The sequence below is a fragment of the Sprattus sprattus genome, assembly GCF_963457725.1.
Source record: "Sprattus sprattus genome assembly, chromosome: 2".
NCBI classification, from domain to species: Eukaryota; Metazoa; Chordata; class Actinopteri; order Clupeiformes; family Clupeidae; genus Sprattus; species Sprattus sprattus.
The window spans coordinates 24,555,231-24,572,293 of record NC_137921.1 but is presented as its reverse complement, the minus strand read 5'-3'; the positions used below and the strand labels follow the sequence as shown (position 1 = coordinate 24,572,293).

The 17,063-nt window shown below is 43.6% G+C and overlaps 1 protein-coding gene across 2 annotated transcripts; it reads right to left on the bottom strand.

Moving 5' to 3' along the window:
* Positions 1–644: 644 nt before the first annotated feature.
* On the bottom strand, positions 645–14,299 carry snap25a (synaptosome associated protein 25a; the record flags this gene model as incomplete). Of its 2 annotated transcripts, none has more annotated exons than XM_080831810.1 (7): positions 645–707; positions 1,088–1,232; positions 2,006–2,125; positions 5,835–5,952; positions 9,556–9,604; positions 11,776–11,817; positions 14,228–14,299. In XM_080831810.1, the coding sequence occupies 7 exons, from the start codon at positions 14,297–14,299 to the stop codon at positions 645–647; spliced, it is 609 nt and encodes a 202-aa protein (XP_080687936.1). The 2 variants fall into 2 exon arrangements, with proteins under 2 accessions (XP_080687936.1, XP_080687935.1); XM_080831809.1 differs by lacking the exon at positions 5,835–5,952 and adding an exon at positions 5,488–5,605.
* Positions 14,300–17,063: the final 2,764 nt, after the last annotated feature.

Genomic DNA, 17,063 nt, shown 5'->3' with positions numbered 1-17,063 from the left:
CACATCACTTGGAATGCAATGTCTATTACGGCTACAGACTCTAGTTGCACATTGTCTAAACAGTAACTGATGGTTGGTGATGAGGATAATTAACCAAAGACAGCAATCGATTGTAAGTGCTTTTTCTGAATTATTATCAGTAAATTGATCATCTTTTCCCCCCTTCGTCATTTGTCATGACAACATCAAAATAAGGATCATGACAGTAGCCTCATGGAATGACACAGTTTACTAAGACGATACTGATATACTGGAAAAACAAAAAACAAAAAAACGCCTTGTAGAGCATTCCTAATATAGTTTTCATCCAGCAAAGAATACATATCATATATATGTATATAATATACTTGTGATATATAATACATAGATATATATGATAAAGAGAATAAAAACTTCACAAGTGAGCTAGAGCCATCAAGATAGCACTATGTACAACCTTTGGAAAAAATGATACGGAGTATAAGAAATAATTTTTTACGAGAACAATCATTGAAAAAGCTGACAGACAACACACAGAACAACATTTACAATGGGGGGAGGTGATATGTGCATGTGTGCAAACCGAGAAGGTTAATACCAGGATAAAAGCATGTTTGTGTTTTTCGACAAACCGCACTGTTGGTAAAAGCACCAGCTCTGGGTGCTTAGCCAAGCATCTTTGTGGCCCGCTGGTTGGCATCATCAATCCGGGTCTTGTTGGAATCAGCCTGAACAGAAGAAACAGCGCTAATAAGTGACCTGTCCCTGCACATGCTGTTGTTAATAGTATAGTTGTTTATTTTTTCTGCCCAAGGAGGTCTTAGTTTTGTCTGCCTATGCATGCATTTGTAAATATCACTGATTACATGTTTCAGCTTCTTGAGCTTTCACATCATTCTTGAGGACTGACGAAAATATTTCGTAATAACACAATTTCTACAGTCACAAATACATGCAAATGTTTTCATCTTGTTTTGAGATCCCTGATGACTTCACAATCTCCATAATCCACAAAAGAGTCTACGCTTAAAATTATGACGTGCTATAAATTAACATAACCTAACACAGTTTCTGGGATTCCTCAAGTCCGGATATACATTTGCCATACCTTCTCCATGATCCTGTCAATCTGGCGATTCTGGGTGTCAATCTCGTTGCCCATGTCCAGAGCCATGTGGCGCAGGTTACCGATGATGCCGCCCACCTGCTCCAGATTCTCATCCATCTCGTTCTCCCGGGCATCATCTGTTACCCTGCACACACACACACACACAAACACAGACAGGCGTCATAACCCAGGCGGTACGCCAGAGGACACACATAGTCACGCAGACATGTAAACAAGCAGACACACACACATACACAGCATGCGATTATACACAAACAAACCAATATGTGCTCTCTTGCATACACACTATCACACTCAATCTATTTTACACACTCACTCCCACATTTTGCACACACTCTATCTCTTAGCAGAGATATGTTCACACATATACACACACACACACACACACACACACAAACACACACACACAGACATAAGGGCAGACGGCATAGGAGGTCCCTCATCCCAACAGGTTACCAAGGTGCTGCATTAGGCAGGATTACATATGCTGACCGTGTAAGATCAATGTGAGAGGTCCCATAGCAACTCTCTGTCCTGTCCCAATTATGCAGTCCCCTTTGACATCTTGACAAATCCCCCCTGGACCTCAACAGTGTGTGTCGTCGTCCCCCCATTCAAAAGGTTGCATATGTTCTACCAGTCTGTTGATGCAAGTGCAATTTTTGCAGCCATCTATTGACAGAGTCTATTGACTTTCATTCCAAGTCCATGAGTACAGAAGACAAAAATTGTGTCCCCATCCAAATAGTTCCTGGCTACTCTATATGTATATATTTGCCAGCAATATGTATTGGAACCATTTCCACCTTCCTCTCTGTAGCTCTATGTCTGCCCATCCCTCCCAACCCCCAGCTCTAGCCTGCCCTGAGACAGCCTCCGCCCTGCCCCCACTCTCACCTGCGGATGAAGCCTCCGCTGATGGCCATCTGTTCACGCTCGTCCACCACGCGGGCGGGCTGGCTGTTCACCACACCGTCCTGGTTGTTGCCCCAGGCCTTGCTTCCACCGGCCTTCATCCTATGCGGAGACGCAGGGAGAGAGAGTGAGAGAGCTCCGGGCCCCTGTCGGATGCTTCCGTGCTTGGGAGCAGACTCGCTTGTTTGTTCTTTTAGTTTTTTGTTTTTTTTTCGCCCACACGGAAGCCATTTTCATCACAGACAAACACAGACAGTGAAAAAAATGATACAACAAATTCCCGACAAAAATGACAGGAAGCAAACAGTTGGACTAGTAGAGAGAGGCAAACCAGGAATGAGGGAGGTCATTCTCTTGTTAACATCTGTTCTTCACATGCTGCCTTCTCCACTGGACACATCACATGAAGACAAACCCTGTGCCCTGGGAAACATCTGTCCTTGACTGTTGAGATTTGGATACTCTTGGATTCCAGTCTTTATCCCCTCATTCCCCTTCTCTCTCCATCCTTTCCCTCCCTCACTTCCTCTCTCCCCTTTATTTCCTTGCTATGACTCCTCTATGTAGCAGAGTGTTCTCCCATGTGTTAACGGAGAAATGCTCCGAGTCAGACAATGACAGACAACAAACAGGACAGGCCTCGGCAGACAGACAACACAGAGGAACAAGACTGCCACACCGGTGGGGACAAGTGGAAATAACTGTGAACGGAAAAAATGAACTGGAGAAAAGAGTGTCCTGTCACCCTACCCTTTTTTTACATTTTCAATCTCTTTCCTAGAGATTATAATTACATATACTTCTAAGATTTTATTGCCTCCATATCCTGATAAACATAGCTTTGAAGATGAACTGCAAGTCTACGGAAAAAATGCTGCATGTTCTCTCTAAGTAGCAGCCATTTTGGTAAGCGTATCTGAAATGGACTCCCTCCCTGTTAGCTCAGCCTGCTGTTTGTTGTTGGTACACTCTCAGTGCCGTTGGGCGCTATCTCCTCCTTATGCCCAGTAATAGAGAGACTGCACTCCTAGGACGCCTGAGGAGTTTTCCACTCTTGATTGGCTCGAAAGACAGGGCAGAATACGAAATAGGCTCCCTGGCTAGGTGAAACAGGTGCACTGGCATTAGGGTAATGTATGTCCCTTTGTCTGTCTGCAGAAGGGTCTGGATGGCTGCCCCTTTCAACACCTTCAGGGAAACTCAGTTCTCAAACTTAGTTCTTGAGTATTCAAAATGGAACACTGGAGGATTTTGCATATAATTTTTTTCTCTCTCAGTCTACATTTAGCCAACATGTGAAAGCACTGGCATTCCTCCGCAGTTCCCCCTCTATGTTCATGGTAAACCCTGGAACCTGGGGAATGATAACTCATGTTTGGTACAGAGAGAGCAGCGAAAGCTTTCGCTCTACTGCTAGAGGTTTAATTTTAAGTGACGGACCGAAGGAATGTTTCCTTCTCTCTTTTCTCTCCGCCCCCTGGCATCTCTTGGGCATTGACTAGCAGTGCCATGCTGAGGCGGAGCAAATGTAGCTCAACAGTAAGTACACCAGCGGGTAAAACCTCGTCTGTGACTTGCCTATTGGTTGCCCGAGGCCCTTTAGCGAATAATAAACCCATGTGCTTATTACACCTCAGAAATTTTGCTATATGAAAATATAATTTGCTTCAGCGTCGTAAATATCTCTTTTTTCTCGCTTGCTGTTTAAAGGCTTTACATCATGCAAATTAGATTTGAGAAAAGTGTGCTTGGGATTGACACTGACATAGAGGCTTTGCTTCACAGGCAAGCTTAACAACCCCCTGAAAGAAGAGAGGGAAAGAGAGCGCAAAAGAGGGAAAGAACATCTGAGTGTCGCATCTAATTGAAGGTCTATCAAAGCTTCAACTCAACATACACTGATTGGTAGCTTTCCTCTCTTGTATATTTGGGGAGGGAAGGAGCAGCCCCACCGACTGTTCCTTCGACACGCAATACTAAATCCTGTCAGGGTGTGCGTTAACGGCTTGCTCTGAGACGTTTTTTTTCGACTCTGTGTCTTTTCTGTGCCTGACCCAGTTCTCTGCCATTGCTCGTCACCCCCACCCATCCCCCTCTCCCTATGGGCAGGAAGCATATACACATAAACTTGGTGTTTCGCCGGAGCTACAGCAGACACTGAGCTTCAGCCTTTAATTCTATGCCTTTCCCCCCTCCAGACACTTAACACCTTCTTTTTCACTTTCATTTTCCTATATTAGCCTGGCATTTACTAGCCAATACTCAGGTCTTTTAAGGTTGAAGGAATTAGTATTTAAGAGAAATCGAAAGAATCAAGATTGAGTTTGATCTTCACAATTGTTTAGGAAAAAGTGTTTGTTTCTGGCTTTACTGTAGGGTAATTGTTCAGTCTATCTGATTCTGTGTGTCCACAGTTCACGCTTGTAGTTAATACTAACTAGGCATAATTAAAGAGTTCATCATTTTCATGAATATTAGTAGCATCATTAGCATCAGTAGCATTGAGTTGCATCAGCATGCATGGGCATTCACGGACATGCTTACTGGTCATTCCAGTACGTGGCACCCCCTGGATGTGGTTGCAAAGTGGAAAAAGGTCTGTGGGCTACATATAGCACAAAGGCTAGAATGGGTGTGTACTGTAATGTTGGCATGCACATGACTAAACTTGCCAGTAGACCCCTAGTGGAGGGGCATGAGGAGAGGGCAAGAGATGTTTTGGGGAGGTTCTGTTGGTAGCCCTGGTGTGAGTGCAGAGGAGCGAGGAGCTGGGGGTATAGACTGAGCATTTTCATGACATCAAGGTGGCTACTACAGCTGGGCTTATTGTAGGAATTTCTGAAATTGATCCAGAATGGCAGGATCTGTACCCAAAATAGGGCACTATCTGAGTGATTCAAATGTGGGAAAGGCTTCCGGTACGGAACTGTGTTCTTTGCCGATCCAAGAGAGCTGCATGTTCTGGAATTTGCCATTTTACTCACTTCTAAGGTAGCCTACTCCACAACATGAATAAATAGAGAAGGTGCTGAGTCATGGTTAAAAGGGAGACTAAGGTTTCAAGGCAGCTTAACAGTTGGCCCATACGTAATGGCTGGACACCATGATGGGAATAAAATACGTCAAGGTCAGGGCTTGTGAAACTGCTGTGTGTGCACTTAGCTTTGTGAGTATATACGTAAAGGGCTGTTAATGCATACCTATTTATGTGTGTGTGTGTACGTATGTGTGTGTGTGTGTGTGTGTGTGTTGATTATGTGAGCATGCCTCATGCTCAATCTTCCTCTAGGGCAGGTCACAGTGAAGATTAGGGGGTTGGTGGGGAGGCTAGATGCAAGGCTTGGGACTCGAGCTTCAGCTGCCATGGACTAGTCGCCGCTACAAAGCTATTATGACTATCATCACTATTATGTATTAATAGCAGGCAGGTAGGCAGGCAGGCAGGCAGGCAGGCAAGCACCTACTTGTTACACGGACAGGAGCAAAGACCACAGAATTTTCCTAGATCGTTCAAATTCTTTTCTGCATCCTTCATGTCCTTATTGATTTGGTCCATTCCCTCTTCGATGCGCTCCAGTTGCTCTGATTAAACACAAGTAATTTATCCCCCACAGAATGAAGCACAGAAGAGAAGAAGAAAGGAAAAAAGAAAGTAAAGAGAAGGAAAGAGAGGACAAAGAAGAGAGGACAAGGAACTTCAGACATTCACTTTGACAAAAAAAAAAACGACGAACAAAACCAAAAAAAAAATAAAAAAATGGACGCCACCACATACGCAGAAGAACCTTCCAGCAATGTGTTCAGTACCTACTTGTTACATGGGCATATGAATAGGCCACAGCATTTCCCTAAACCTTTTAAACTTTTCTCGGCCTCCTTCATGTCTTGGTTGATATGGTTCATGCCATCTTCAACACGATCGAGTTGTTCTGGTCAGGACAAAGGGATGACAGCAGTGGAATGAGTATTGTACTGGGCGTGAAAGAAATGAAAACTGCTTGCTGGGCTAAGTGTGATGTCAATCTCTGGACGGGGATCACTCAACTGTGAGTTTTTTTTACGTGGTCAGTTTGAGGGTCATCGCCAAAGTATGTTATGCAGACTTTGTAATTTCAAAGAGTACTTAATAGAGTGACTTCATGAATACACTGAGGCTGTGTACATGTTATTTTGTACTTTAGGCATGGAGCATTAGGGCTCTGTTGCCCCACTATACATCTATTCTATAACCTAATTATTACTCCCTAGCTTTTGTAGAATTAACAACACTTGAATCTTGAGCTTGATGAAATCATTTAACGACTTCTCCTCCTTTAGTCTGTTAAATTAAAGCATAACCTATTTAAGGGAACAACAAAATTAAGAAATCGTTCCAGTTATTCTGGAACCCATCATTCTGAGACTTTTATATGTCCCTCTTAAGCTGGAAAAAGAGAAAATTGTGAAGTAGGAGCTTAGTCAAAAGGCTTTCCTAAAAGGGGCATTCTTAATATATAGATTTAACAACTTTAAGGAAATGAATGAAAAGGGAATTGTTCTGGGACAGGACTGTGTGGTCTATTGTGGCCACCTCAGGAGAGAAAGGCCATGCCGCTTCAAGCCTTTAATTAGACATCCGGGTTGAATTAAAAAGGAAGCTTTGATCTGTCAGTGTCTGGGCTTAGTGTGTGTGCGGTCACTGGTTGGTTATGTCACTCGTTGCACAGCCTGTTTTGGGAGAAGCCTTCTCCGACATGTGGAACAATGGACAGCTTCTAGTTGCTATCTGTGTGTCGAAGGGAAGATCAATGAAAATGGCAGGTGTGGCTAGGTTGTGATTGGCAGCGATGAGGGGGATGGGACTGTCTATTTTAAGTTGTAAGGACGAGATATGAGGTCTACAGGGAATTATGTGGGGCTTCTTAAGAGTAGGGAAAGGAGAAGGAGTGGGGCAGGTAAAGGAATGGTTTAAGTGAGTGTTGGCCAATTGAGCCAGTCACGTTTGTACAATCCCTGGAGTATTGCACCGTTAAACTCATTATCTCAATTAGCATTAAGAATCATTAACTCACTTATCCGACGCTTCTCAAAACAAGTCAGTCGATCTACAGTAGAGGTGTAACAACATCATAACAACAAGGCTTTTTAAACAGCCTGTTCAGGGCAGGGATATTGCACATTCATTCCACCTCGCCCCTTCTGCATGTAAGGTATAAGGACGGAATCGGGGGGGGGGGGGGGGAGTCACAGTGGAGGGAGTCACAGAGCCGAAACGGCGTCTTTGTAAAAGTGAGAGCCAGCATGGTGGGGTGTGACGCAGCCTAATAGCTAACCAAAATTAGGCTAGAGTACTGTGTTGTCACATAACACATCAATCCAACATTATGAACATTAACATGTTGTACATGATGCACACCTATTTTGTTTGAGACAGAACATGCTCTTAATGTGCATGGCTTACAAAAGCCTGTCGACGCTAAGTTTGGCCATCGTTGTTTTTAAAGTAACAGGCAGGCTTATTTCCCAAGCGTATTTGAGACAACTCGGAATTTGGAATGTCCAACATGATATTTCCCAGCTCTGACTTTAATGTCTTCAAGCTCACCTCACTGAAGCAGAGCATTCCTGATGAAACCTGCTATCCACCATTTTGGCCAAAATGAGATTAAACATCAGAGTGGACCAAAATCGGACAGGGCATATCCTGATGAAACCTGCAATGTCAATCTTAATTTTGTGGGGTAGCAACGACACAATAAAGAAAAATGCTTAATCCTTTCTTCTGATATATGCTGTGATGAAAACTGCTATATCCCACTTTGGTTAAATGTTGGTTACACCTTTGACCCAAGTTGTCGCAATGAAGCCTGTCATGTTATAAAGAGTAAGAAAAAGTGATCTGATTGGGTCATACTGAAGTTATGATGAGATCTGGCATTTTACAAGCCCTTTAAAACATGCTATACCCACAAAATATATATACAGAATAAAAACCTGCTATCTCCCCTAACTCTGTCCCAAAATGCAACATTTTGATAAAAGTTGCATTTGTAGATTAAATCCAGCACACATCTCTAAATGAAATACAATATTGATGGTACAAGTCAAATTTCTTCATTGCCTTAGATTGCCTCCATTGACTCTCTATTAAATCAGTTTTTTGGCTTTCCTGAAAAAAGGTATAAATGCACATAGCAGGTTTCATCAGGAAGCCGACGAATATGTATATATTGCATACTGTTTAAGGAGATATAGAGGGGCATCCGTTTTTAAGTGCACTGCATTTGTGACATGTATTTTGTCCTGGGAGTTAGCGCATGTTTGCCATTCCATGGAAATGGCTTGGTCTGGCTTCCCCTTTATGTCCTCTGCACAGGTCAGTACCGTTTACTTAAACACATACCGATGTCACTGCCCTGCAGGAGAGGTCAGAGTGTGAGGTCTGCTTATACAGTACGGCTGGAGTCTCGTTTAAATAGGCTTTAGCAGCCAAGCCTGGAGGTATGAGCGGATGTGTAGAGATTTGTGCTATCATCCCCACTGAAGTTGATGCCAGCGAGAGTGGCTAATTATCAGCTTTGGTTGGGGGGGGGGGGGGGGGGGGGGGTTCCTAGCACCAGCCAGGCATAAAAGCCGACCAAGGCTAATATTCTTGGCAAGGGCAATTATGTTGCTCCTTCCATCTCTACAAGTTAACAAAGCAATACTGAAAAACATGGGTCCGACAGTTACATTAGTAGACCTAACAATTGAGGAGGCTGTGCTTGGCGCATGAAGTTCGACATGATGAGATGATGATGCTATTCTTTTTGACCAGGGATTACACAAAGGTGTGTTATTGTGTGTCATGAGGAAGTGTGGATTTTGTCATTACCAGCTAAATCGATCGTTTTGGTTTGGAATCCCACCCTCGGAGGGTACTACCCACTGTTTTACTAGTTTACATTCATCATGATATCCTTAGGTAACAGTGAGGATGGCAGTCATTTTGACTCGCTATTTTGAACCAAACAGTCTAGCCCAAATTACGATCGACTGAGGTATCTTGGATGGACTGTGGTAAATACTCTCCTAGGATACATTGTGCCAAGGCCAAATATTCTCCGTTTAGTGGTAAAAACAGAATAGAAAATAGAATAGAAGTAGAACAGTTATAAATGGCTGTTTGTTGTGATTCCAAGATGTTATTGAAAAGGAGGAAAATGGATAAGACAGTTGTTAATGAAAAGAAAGGGATTCAATAAAGAACCACATGCTTCATGATATCTGGTGTGAAATATTTAAAAAGACTAGTTGTATACCATCTTACATAGATATACGTCCTTCATATTAAATTACATTGATTTATGCTTTAAATAGCACTGTATCATGTTAATGTTTGAAGAGTTTAATAATCAATAGTTTCGAATTTGATACATACTTTTAATGTTCAAACACTGTCCCTTTACATGTTAGAAAAGTTAAATGAAGATGTTTATATTCTAAAAGTTTAGTGCTGTTACTAACTCAGAGGCTCATCCCCTACCTCTTGCCCCAAATGTGTCCAGACTTACCTCCTTGCTCATCCAGCATAACCAAAGTCCTGATTCCGGCATCTTTACTCTACCCATCGAGAAGTACCGCAAGGACACGCACAAGGCAAGGTCAGAAGGACAGAGAGGAAAGAAGGAAGAAAAATTAAGAGAGTGAAAGAAAGAGAGAGTGAAATCAGGGAGGAGCAGTGCTGAGCAAAGTCAACTAAGGGGAAAATATATTTATTATCAGAGACTGCAATCTTGAAATCCATTATAGAGAAATGGATCATGATTCCAGATCAGCGAAATAAGCCTTCTTCTGAAATGTAGTTGCTACCATGTTCTCAACAAGTCACATGATGTCTATACATGATATACGTAGGGTCATCTTAAGACCAATATGCCTGGGCCAACAAACAGCCTACATTAACTGCCTAATGGGTTAAAAACATTCTTTTGACAAAAGCAAAACATTCAAGGTTAATTGTCATTAAAAAGATATAGGAAGCAATAATACAATCTCATAACATTTTTATGAGTATAACCCAATAAGTTATTGACATCTATGACAGACATCTACGACAAGCTAAATATAAACCCAATGTATTGTAACAGATAACATTTCATTCTTAACAAAAGCTTTAAAAAAACGATGTCAGAAATACTCAAAACACAAGAGTATTTCTTACAGTTTGCTACCAAGGTCGGGAAAAACCCTCAGATGTATAATCACTGAATTCTAAATATTGACTCTATTGAAGTGAGATTGCTGTCAATAATAGTATAACCATTGCACAGAGCAGCCAATGTCCATGAACACTATGTCACCAGGTCTTATCTACTCCCCCACACAGGAAACCACACAGGCACAATTGAGCGAAAAATAAATAAAGAATCCTGTCCACATAATTAGCTTGGGGCAATAATCTAGCTGAGTTGTCCTCTTTTTTTTTGTGGGGCCATTTAGAAACATCTCTCAGACGAGACACCTGGTCTGGATTGGGAGCGTAAATCAGCATGGCTGACGCTGCTTCAGCATTTCTGGGTGAATGAAAAGGTCGATCGACGTTTCAGAGCAATCGGGAGGCAAGGCTGTGTGTAAATTATTCGGAAATTAGGCATCATCCTGTCTATGCAGGAGGCTTAAGTGGCCTTAAATGTGTCCCTGGAGGGGACCCGCAGTGTCTCTACTCAGCATTTCAAGGCTGGCGTCAACCTGCTGCCCCGATTAAATAATGCATCTGGAAACATCAATTCAGCACCTCTGCGGTGTGGAATGTCGCAGGGTGGTAGCTCTGGGGTGTGGTGGGTGTGTGTGTAGGGGGGATTGGGATGAGGAGGACATGTGGTGATGGGGGAAGGTCATTCCTCGTTCCATTTGTCATTACCCCTGCGTACCTCCACCCAAATTCATAATCAACTCCTTTACTGCGGAGCTTTTGGAGCCTACCCTTTTAATGCAGAGCTTTTACTGGCCACTCGCTTGCGCTTGTCGGTGACAGATCAGCATTGGTGACTAACTCGGCTGACTAACGTGGATATTTTTTCCCCTTCATCACGTCTTTCTCTCTGCTCAGCCTTCTCTCGTACAGATCCGCAGTACTCCTCTGTCTTGCGCCAAACTGTCTGATTGTCACCTGTGAGGCACATTATCGGCCTCCTCATCTGCCTCTAATGGTCGCCGGCTGGCAGACACCACAGACTGATTATCAATATGACCTTGAGATATGCTGCAGAGGCTTGTCGTCAGAGCCTGGCCGACTCTTCCTCTGCCCCTACAAACACACACACTCACTACCCCCTCCCCCCCCCCCACCCACACCGACACACACTCATACTGTCTCTAGTCTACTGCATGTGCAGGCTGGATACACTGGCAGCATCCTTTTCAATCCAGCTATAAACTTTCAATCTCAATGTGGATCAAAGCTCATTTGGATGACAGAGTCAGGGAAGAGTATTGACCAATACAAAAACAATGCCATGCCTTACTGTATTTAATATACATGTTATCAATAAACCAATTCAAGAGAATCTAAACCCCATTTTGTTATCTGAGACTGAATAATGAAAATAAAGCTCATCTAATGCTTAATAAGTTGAAAACCCTTTATAATATCAAACCATGTAGGAATATTACATTATTGTTATATTTGTGTTGGGTAAAAGGACCAATTGAGTTAAGAATTAATATTTGCACAAAAGGTATCAGCTGTGGCTTGGGCTCTACATAAAGAAAATGAATGTGATGTTTCTTACCTCTTCCACCAGCTGCAACATACGACGAGTGCTCTCCAGTGACTGTGGGGGGAGGAAAGGAACACATTATGTGCTGAAATAAGCAATAAAAGAAAACAATATAAAACCACACATCAAAGTGAGATGGAAATCCATAACGCCACTATGGCGCAGAGAGAAATCAATGGAAAACCGATCAATGTCTCTGGCAACAACATTTCTAGAAAACGCTAAACTGTGGACGCAAACATCCACTTCTGCAATGATGGAAAGAATTCTGCAGATGTTTTTCTAGGATGATGATTAGGTCTGTGTCTGCCCTAAATATTTGCAGAATACTGTTGCCTCAGAACTAAATCCTGAATTACTCATCTCTATAAAATCCACGCGTGTCCTGCCTAAATGAAATGAAGAATAGTGGGCAGGAACAAAAAGAAAAGTGAGGAAAGGCTCAATTGCAGTTTGGCCCATGATGCTATTGGGCTTGCATGCAACATGACAGTCATTATTGATTTTTAGACAAAGAAGATGCAGTGCTCCGCTGATTTTCCAAATGTAATTAGATACTGAATGGCAGATATTGATTAAATATGCAAATATTACAAATTACTTATAGAACTCATTACCAAAGGATGGTGCAACATGAGCCTTTTTGAGCTAGGTGACATTATTTAGGCGTCGTTGTCGTAGTTACAGATATATTAGTTTATGTAGTTTTATGTAATCAGGTCTATGTAGCCTCAGTTATATTCTTAATCAGCCAAGAAAATCATTCTGCTCTGCCTTTGTGAAGGAACCGGAGCTCCTTTTTTTCTCCGAGCAGCACTTTGAGCAAGGCGACTATATTTTTAGTTGTGCATGGCAGGCGAATGTTCCTATTTCTTTTATTATTTCATTTAAGCCCTAAATAGAATCGAGCATCAGAAGGGTGGCTGAGGGGCGCGGACTGACTGCGAGCGAGCTGAAGCATCTCATCTCCTCCTGCCTGTCTGTGCTCACACTGCTTGGGTTGGATCAGAGCGGCTAACTGACTCTCTTCACATTCCTTGGGGGCGAGGGTGGGGTTGGAATGGTCAGGAGGGGTCGGCGGGAGGGAGTGGACAGCTGATGTGGACAGGGCATCCTGGGAAACTAACGGAAGCCGAGTCTGCCTCCCCTATCTCATTGTAGGAGTGACCACAGCCCTGCGTTCAACTGTTTATACTACAGAGGACTCAAAATGGCTGCCCCTCCAACAGCTCTAAAATGGGCCTACTGTCATTCCCATTATTTCACTCAAACTCTCGACCTGCCTTTATTTTAAAAGGGCTGCTTTCAAATAATTCATATCACGAGGCAACTATCTCCTAAAGTATTTGTCAAATGAGGAGGGGAAAAAGCCGCCATGTTGTTTTTACCAGGGTTCTTTCCCTCGTCAGAGCCTAGTATGTGGATAATTTCAAACTGGACCATGAATAATGTTTTCATCCTGTGCTCAGCTGTGAGGCTGCATCATGGGTGGGTGTGTGGGGCTGAATGGGCAGGGTGGGGGTGGCGGTGGGCACTATAGCAGTCAGTGCCGCTCCAGCGCTCCAGGGCAACGTTCCGCTCCACTCCCAGCCCACAGCTCACACTCAACACACAGTCATCAGTCCTCTTGTTCTATCTCTAGCTCTCTCTTTCTCTCGTTTTATCTTGATCTTCCCGTCTTTGTCTTCTCTTCCTCTCTTTCTTTCTCATGCTCATTCTCTATCATTCTAGCGTTCTTTCTTTCTTTCTCTCTTTCTCGCTATCTCTAACTCTACACACACTCGTCCCTCTCAGTCCTCTGCTTGCTCAGTGAATGCTGCAGCGTTATGTAAGCACTGAGTGCAGGTGGACCCTCCCACCATCTCTCTCTCTCTATCCCACACTTTTCCCCTCTCTTTTCACCTCTCTCTCTCCCTCTACCTATCTCTCTCATGCACACACACACAGACACACACACACATATACACACACACACAGTGAGGAATACACATTAAAACACACACTGCCAAACTACATGACACACAGAGGTACACAGACACACACAAACCCATATACTGTACACATACACACATGATAACACACAGCGGGAGTGGCAGAAGTGGCGGTGTGACTGTGACAAAGCGGAGAGCATTGGCGGGGCGTGTGAATCAGCCTGCACCATCGGTGTGTGGAGCTTACTGAAGTACCACCGTAAACAGAGGGAGGGGACTAACACTGAAGGTGCCATGTCTCATAGAGGACCAGTGTAGAAATAACTAATGTGGACCACTAATGAGGGGACTAAAATGGGAAGGCTAACTTATTAAGTTCAATGGTGCAGCAACTATTTCAAAGAGATTTAAATGCTGGGTCTATTTGAAGGGACTTGATTAATGATTTTGAGATGATAGCTAAATTTGTTTAAAAATGTGTATAGTGTGTATCCCCTTGTTAGTGTCCATGTCCGTGTGTGTGCCCTGCTCACCTCGTCAGCCAGCTGGTCGGCTTGCTGCTGCATGTCCGACAGCTCATTGCGCATGTCCGTGTCCTCTGCCATGGCTGCTGTTGTAGGGTTGAGCTGCTCTCCAACTGGGAAGAGTAGGTCTTACTGGGAGTCAAGGGAAGCCTGGGAGTGAGAGAGTGACAGAGAGAGAGAGAGAGAGTGAAGAGAGAGAGAAAAAGCTGTTAGACAGCATGAAATGGCTGTTTGTTTCCAGCTGCAGCGGGTGTTATGGCGGCCATTGTGGCTCTGCGGCACGGAGCGGATGATGTGGTGCGCGGCGTTCCTCACAACAGGGGGCTCCAGCAGCTGCACCACTGGGGGACTGAATAACACGGAGGGAGAGGGGAGGGGTATTAGTCATGGCAAACTGCATGAATGAAGCAGAAATGGGAAAATGCGCACAACACATTTGATGCGCGATGAAGGGCATTGGTGTCATTGGCATAGGCTGGGAGCGGAGGTTTGCAGATAACAGTAATAGGACTACTGCCCAAACGATCGGACATGGAGCCGTATGTCTTAGAACCGAGCTGAGGGAGTGTCAAACTATCACAGACAAGCTGCCATGATCCTGCCTATGATCCTCTACTATTACTGATGGATGTGAAGTTATATAAGTGACTCATACACCTGTGCTTGAAGTGACTACAGCTGTGCAACTACTAGTTCGACCTCACAAGTACTACAAGTTAGAAGAAGAATGAGGTAATTTCATAACTCTATTCTTACTTGTGCCATTCATTTTATGCTGCTGATATTTTACCTCCCCAATGATTAACATTAGCTTGACAGTTTATCTAATAAAAATATATGCCTGAAGGTTTTGTTGTACTGTCTGCTCTGACACCCATTTCAGTCACACCGCACTGCAGGACAAACTACCACTTTTTCATTGCCTTGCCTTGCCTTGTTAATTTGACAGCTGTTGGGGTATCCTTGGGCTGTTTTAGGCACAGATCGCTAAACTAGATTTCCAAACCACACATGCTCCCAAAAACATGACATGTGACTCGAGAAACAAGGCGCCATCTTTTAATCTTTAGATTTGCGAGCCTTCTGTTTGAAAGATGTTTAAAAGCAATTGGTTGTAAGAATCACTCAATAAATTCAAATAGAGCATACAGAAAGAATTGAGGATCCTGAGAATTGTCAAACCCTGTAATACATTTCCCCACCAATGCACCTTGTCAAACACTGATGTTATGGACCCCTATCTGATTTAAAACAGAAATCCAATGTGTAATAAAATGAGCAGGGATGCAAATGCGACGGCATTAATTAAGCGACCTCGGTTTCGCACGATTAGTTCCAACATGGCGACTGTGACCTTTTTCCTGCGCAACGAAAAATGAACAGCGGCGTCAATGGGAGCCCTCAAGGCCCCTTCATCAAGCCCAGGCGTCCCCAGCCGAAACGAGTGCAAACTGCTCCCTTAGTGAAGGATCAGGGAGCACAAACACAGGATTAGGCACGGACGCCGCCTGCGAAAGATCAATTGACTCGTCCAACAATGCAGCGCAAATTAATCCAAGCCAACAAAGCCGGAGGGGGCACAGGGTGTGGGTTGTTGTCATTTTGAAATCGCTTCTCTGCTTTTGCAGCCTGATATTTGTCAGTTTGAGGGTGAGGACTTGGGACATGTTTGTCCTTTTTTTTTGATGTTACCAGTAACAGGACACATTCCCTGTGGTGGTAGTGAGCAGGTAAGTAGAATGTTAATCAACACAGCAATTATGGAGAGGAATATGAATGAGTATGATTTACTCTCTCATTTTATCGAGACCATGTTGTCCTTTTATAGTGATGCCTCTGAAAACACAATAAGTCAATCAATCTGTGCAGTCAGGATTCATTTGTTACTCCTGCTGGACTTAAGCACACCCTGATAACAGCTGTAATTGGAACAGGTCTGGATATGGATCCAATTCTGCTTCAGGATTAGTCGCCATCTTCATGGGTTTGGGGAGAGCTGGTTAGAAAGCAGCAGATAAATCAACTGAGGCCACATTAGCACAGAAGCATTAGCCCTGATGCCACTGAAACTAGCTAACAAGCAGAGAACTGAAATGGTCTTCCGTCCCCCAAATCTATTCCTTGGTAGCTCATAAATTCTGTAATAACAAGCTTTGTGGAGAAATGCAGAGTGGGGAGCAGTCTTAAGTAGGTCAGTAAGACGACTGCTATGGACTGTGGATTTTCACTAATTGACCAGCCCGCTCCTCCTCCCAATTCTCCAGTTGACATGTGTTCTTTCTATCCTTCCCTCCTTCCCGTTCCCTCTCTCTGGCTGGGCACATTCCCACTCTTTTATCTTGGCCTGCATGACACATGCTGCAGACTGAGGAAGAGAGAGGCGGAGAGGTTCAGCTGCTTCCACAGGAAACACCAAGACAACATAGAAAGGTTTAGTTCAGTTTGATCAGCCAACGGCACCTGATCCTCAACCAACTGATACCCCTTTCGAAAGACGACGAGACTCAATTCATCTATTATAATTTAGCCTATTTTAAAACTCTCCCCAAATAAATTTCAACGTTCCATTATCTGTAAAAATCCAGTATGTACCATAACTCACAAAGTCCTCAGCAGCCTCCCCACCCATCCCCCTAAACATGACAGCAGTAGATCAGGCCACACGTCATAGCTGAGAAAGAGCTCAACATATAATATGGGCTGATGACATCACCTTAGGCCCATGGGAGCCCTGTGGATCCTATTTGTGGCAACACATCCTTATGGCATGGGGAAACAACACACACACAAACACACACACACACACACACACACACACACACACACACACACACACACACACACA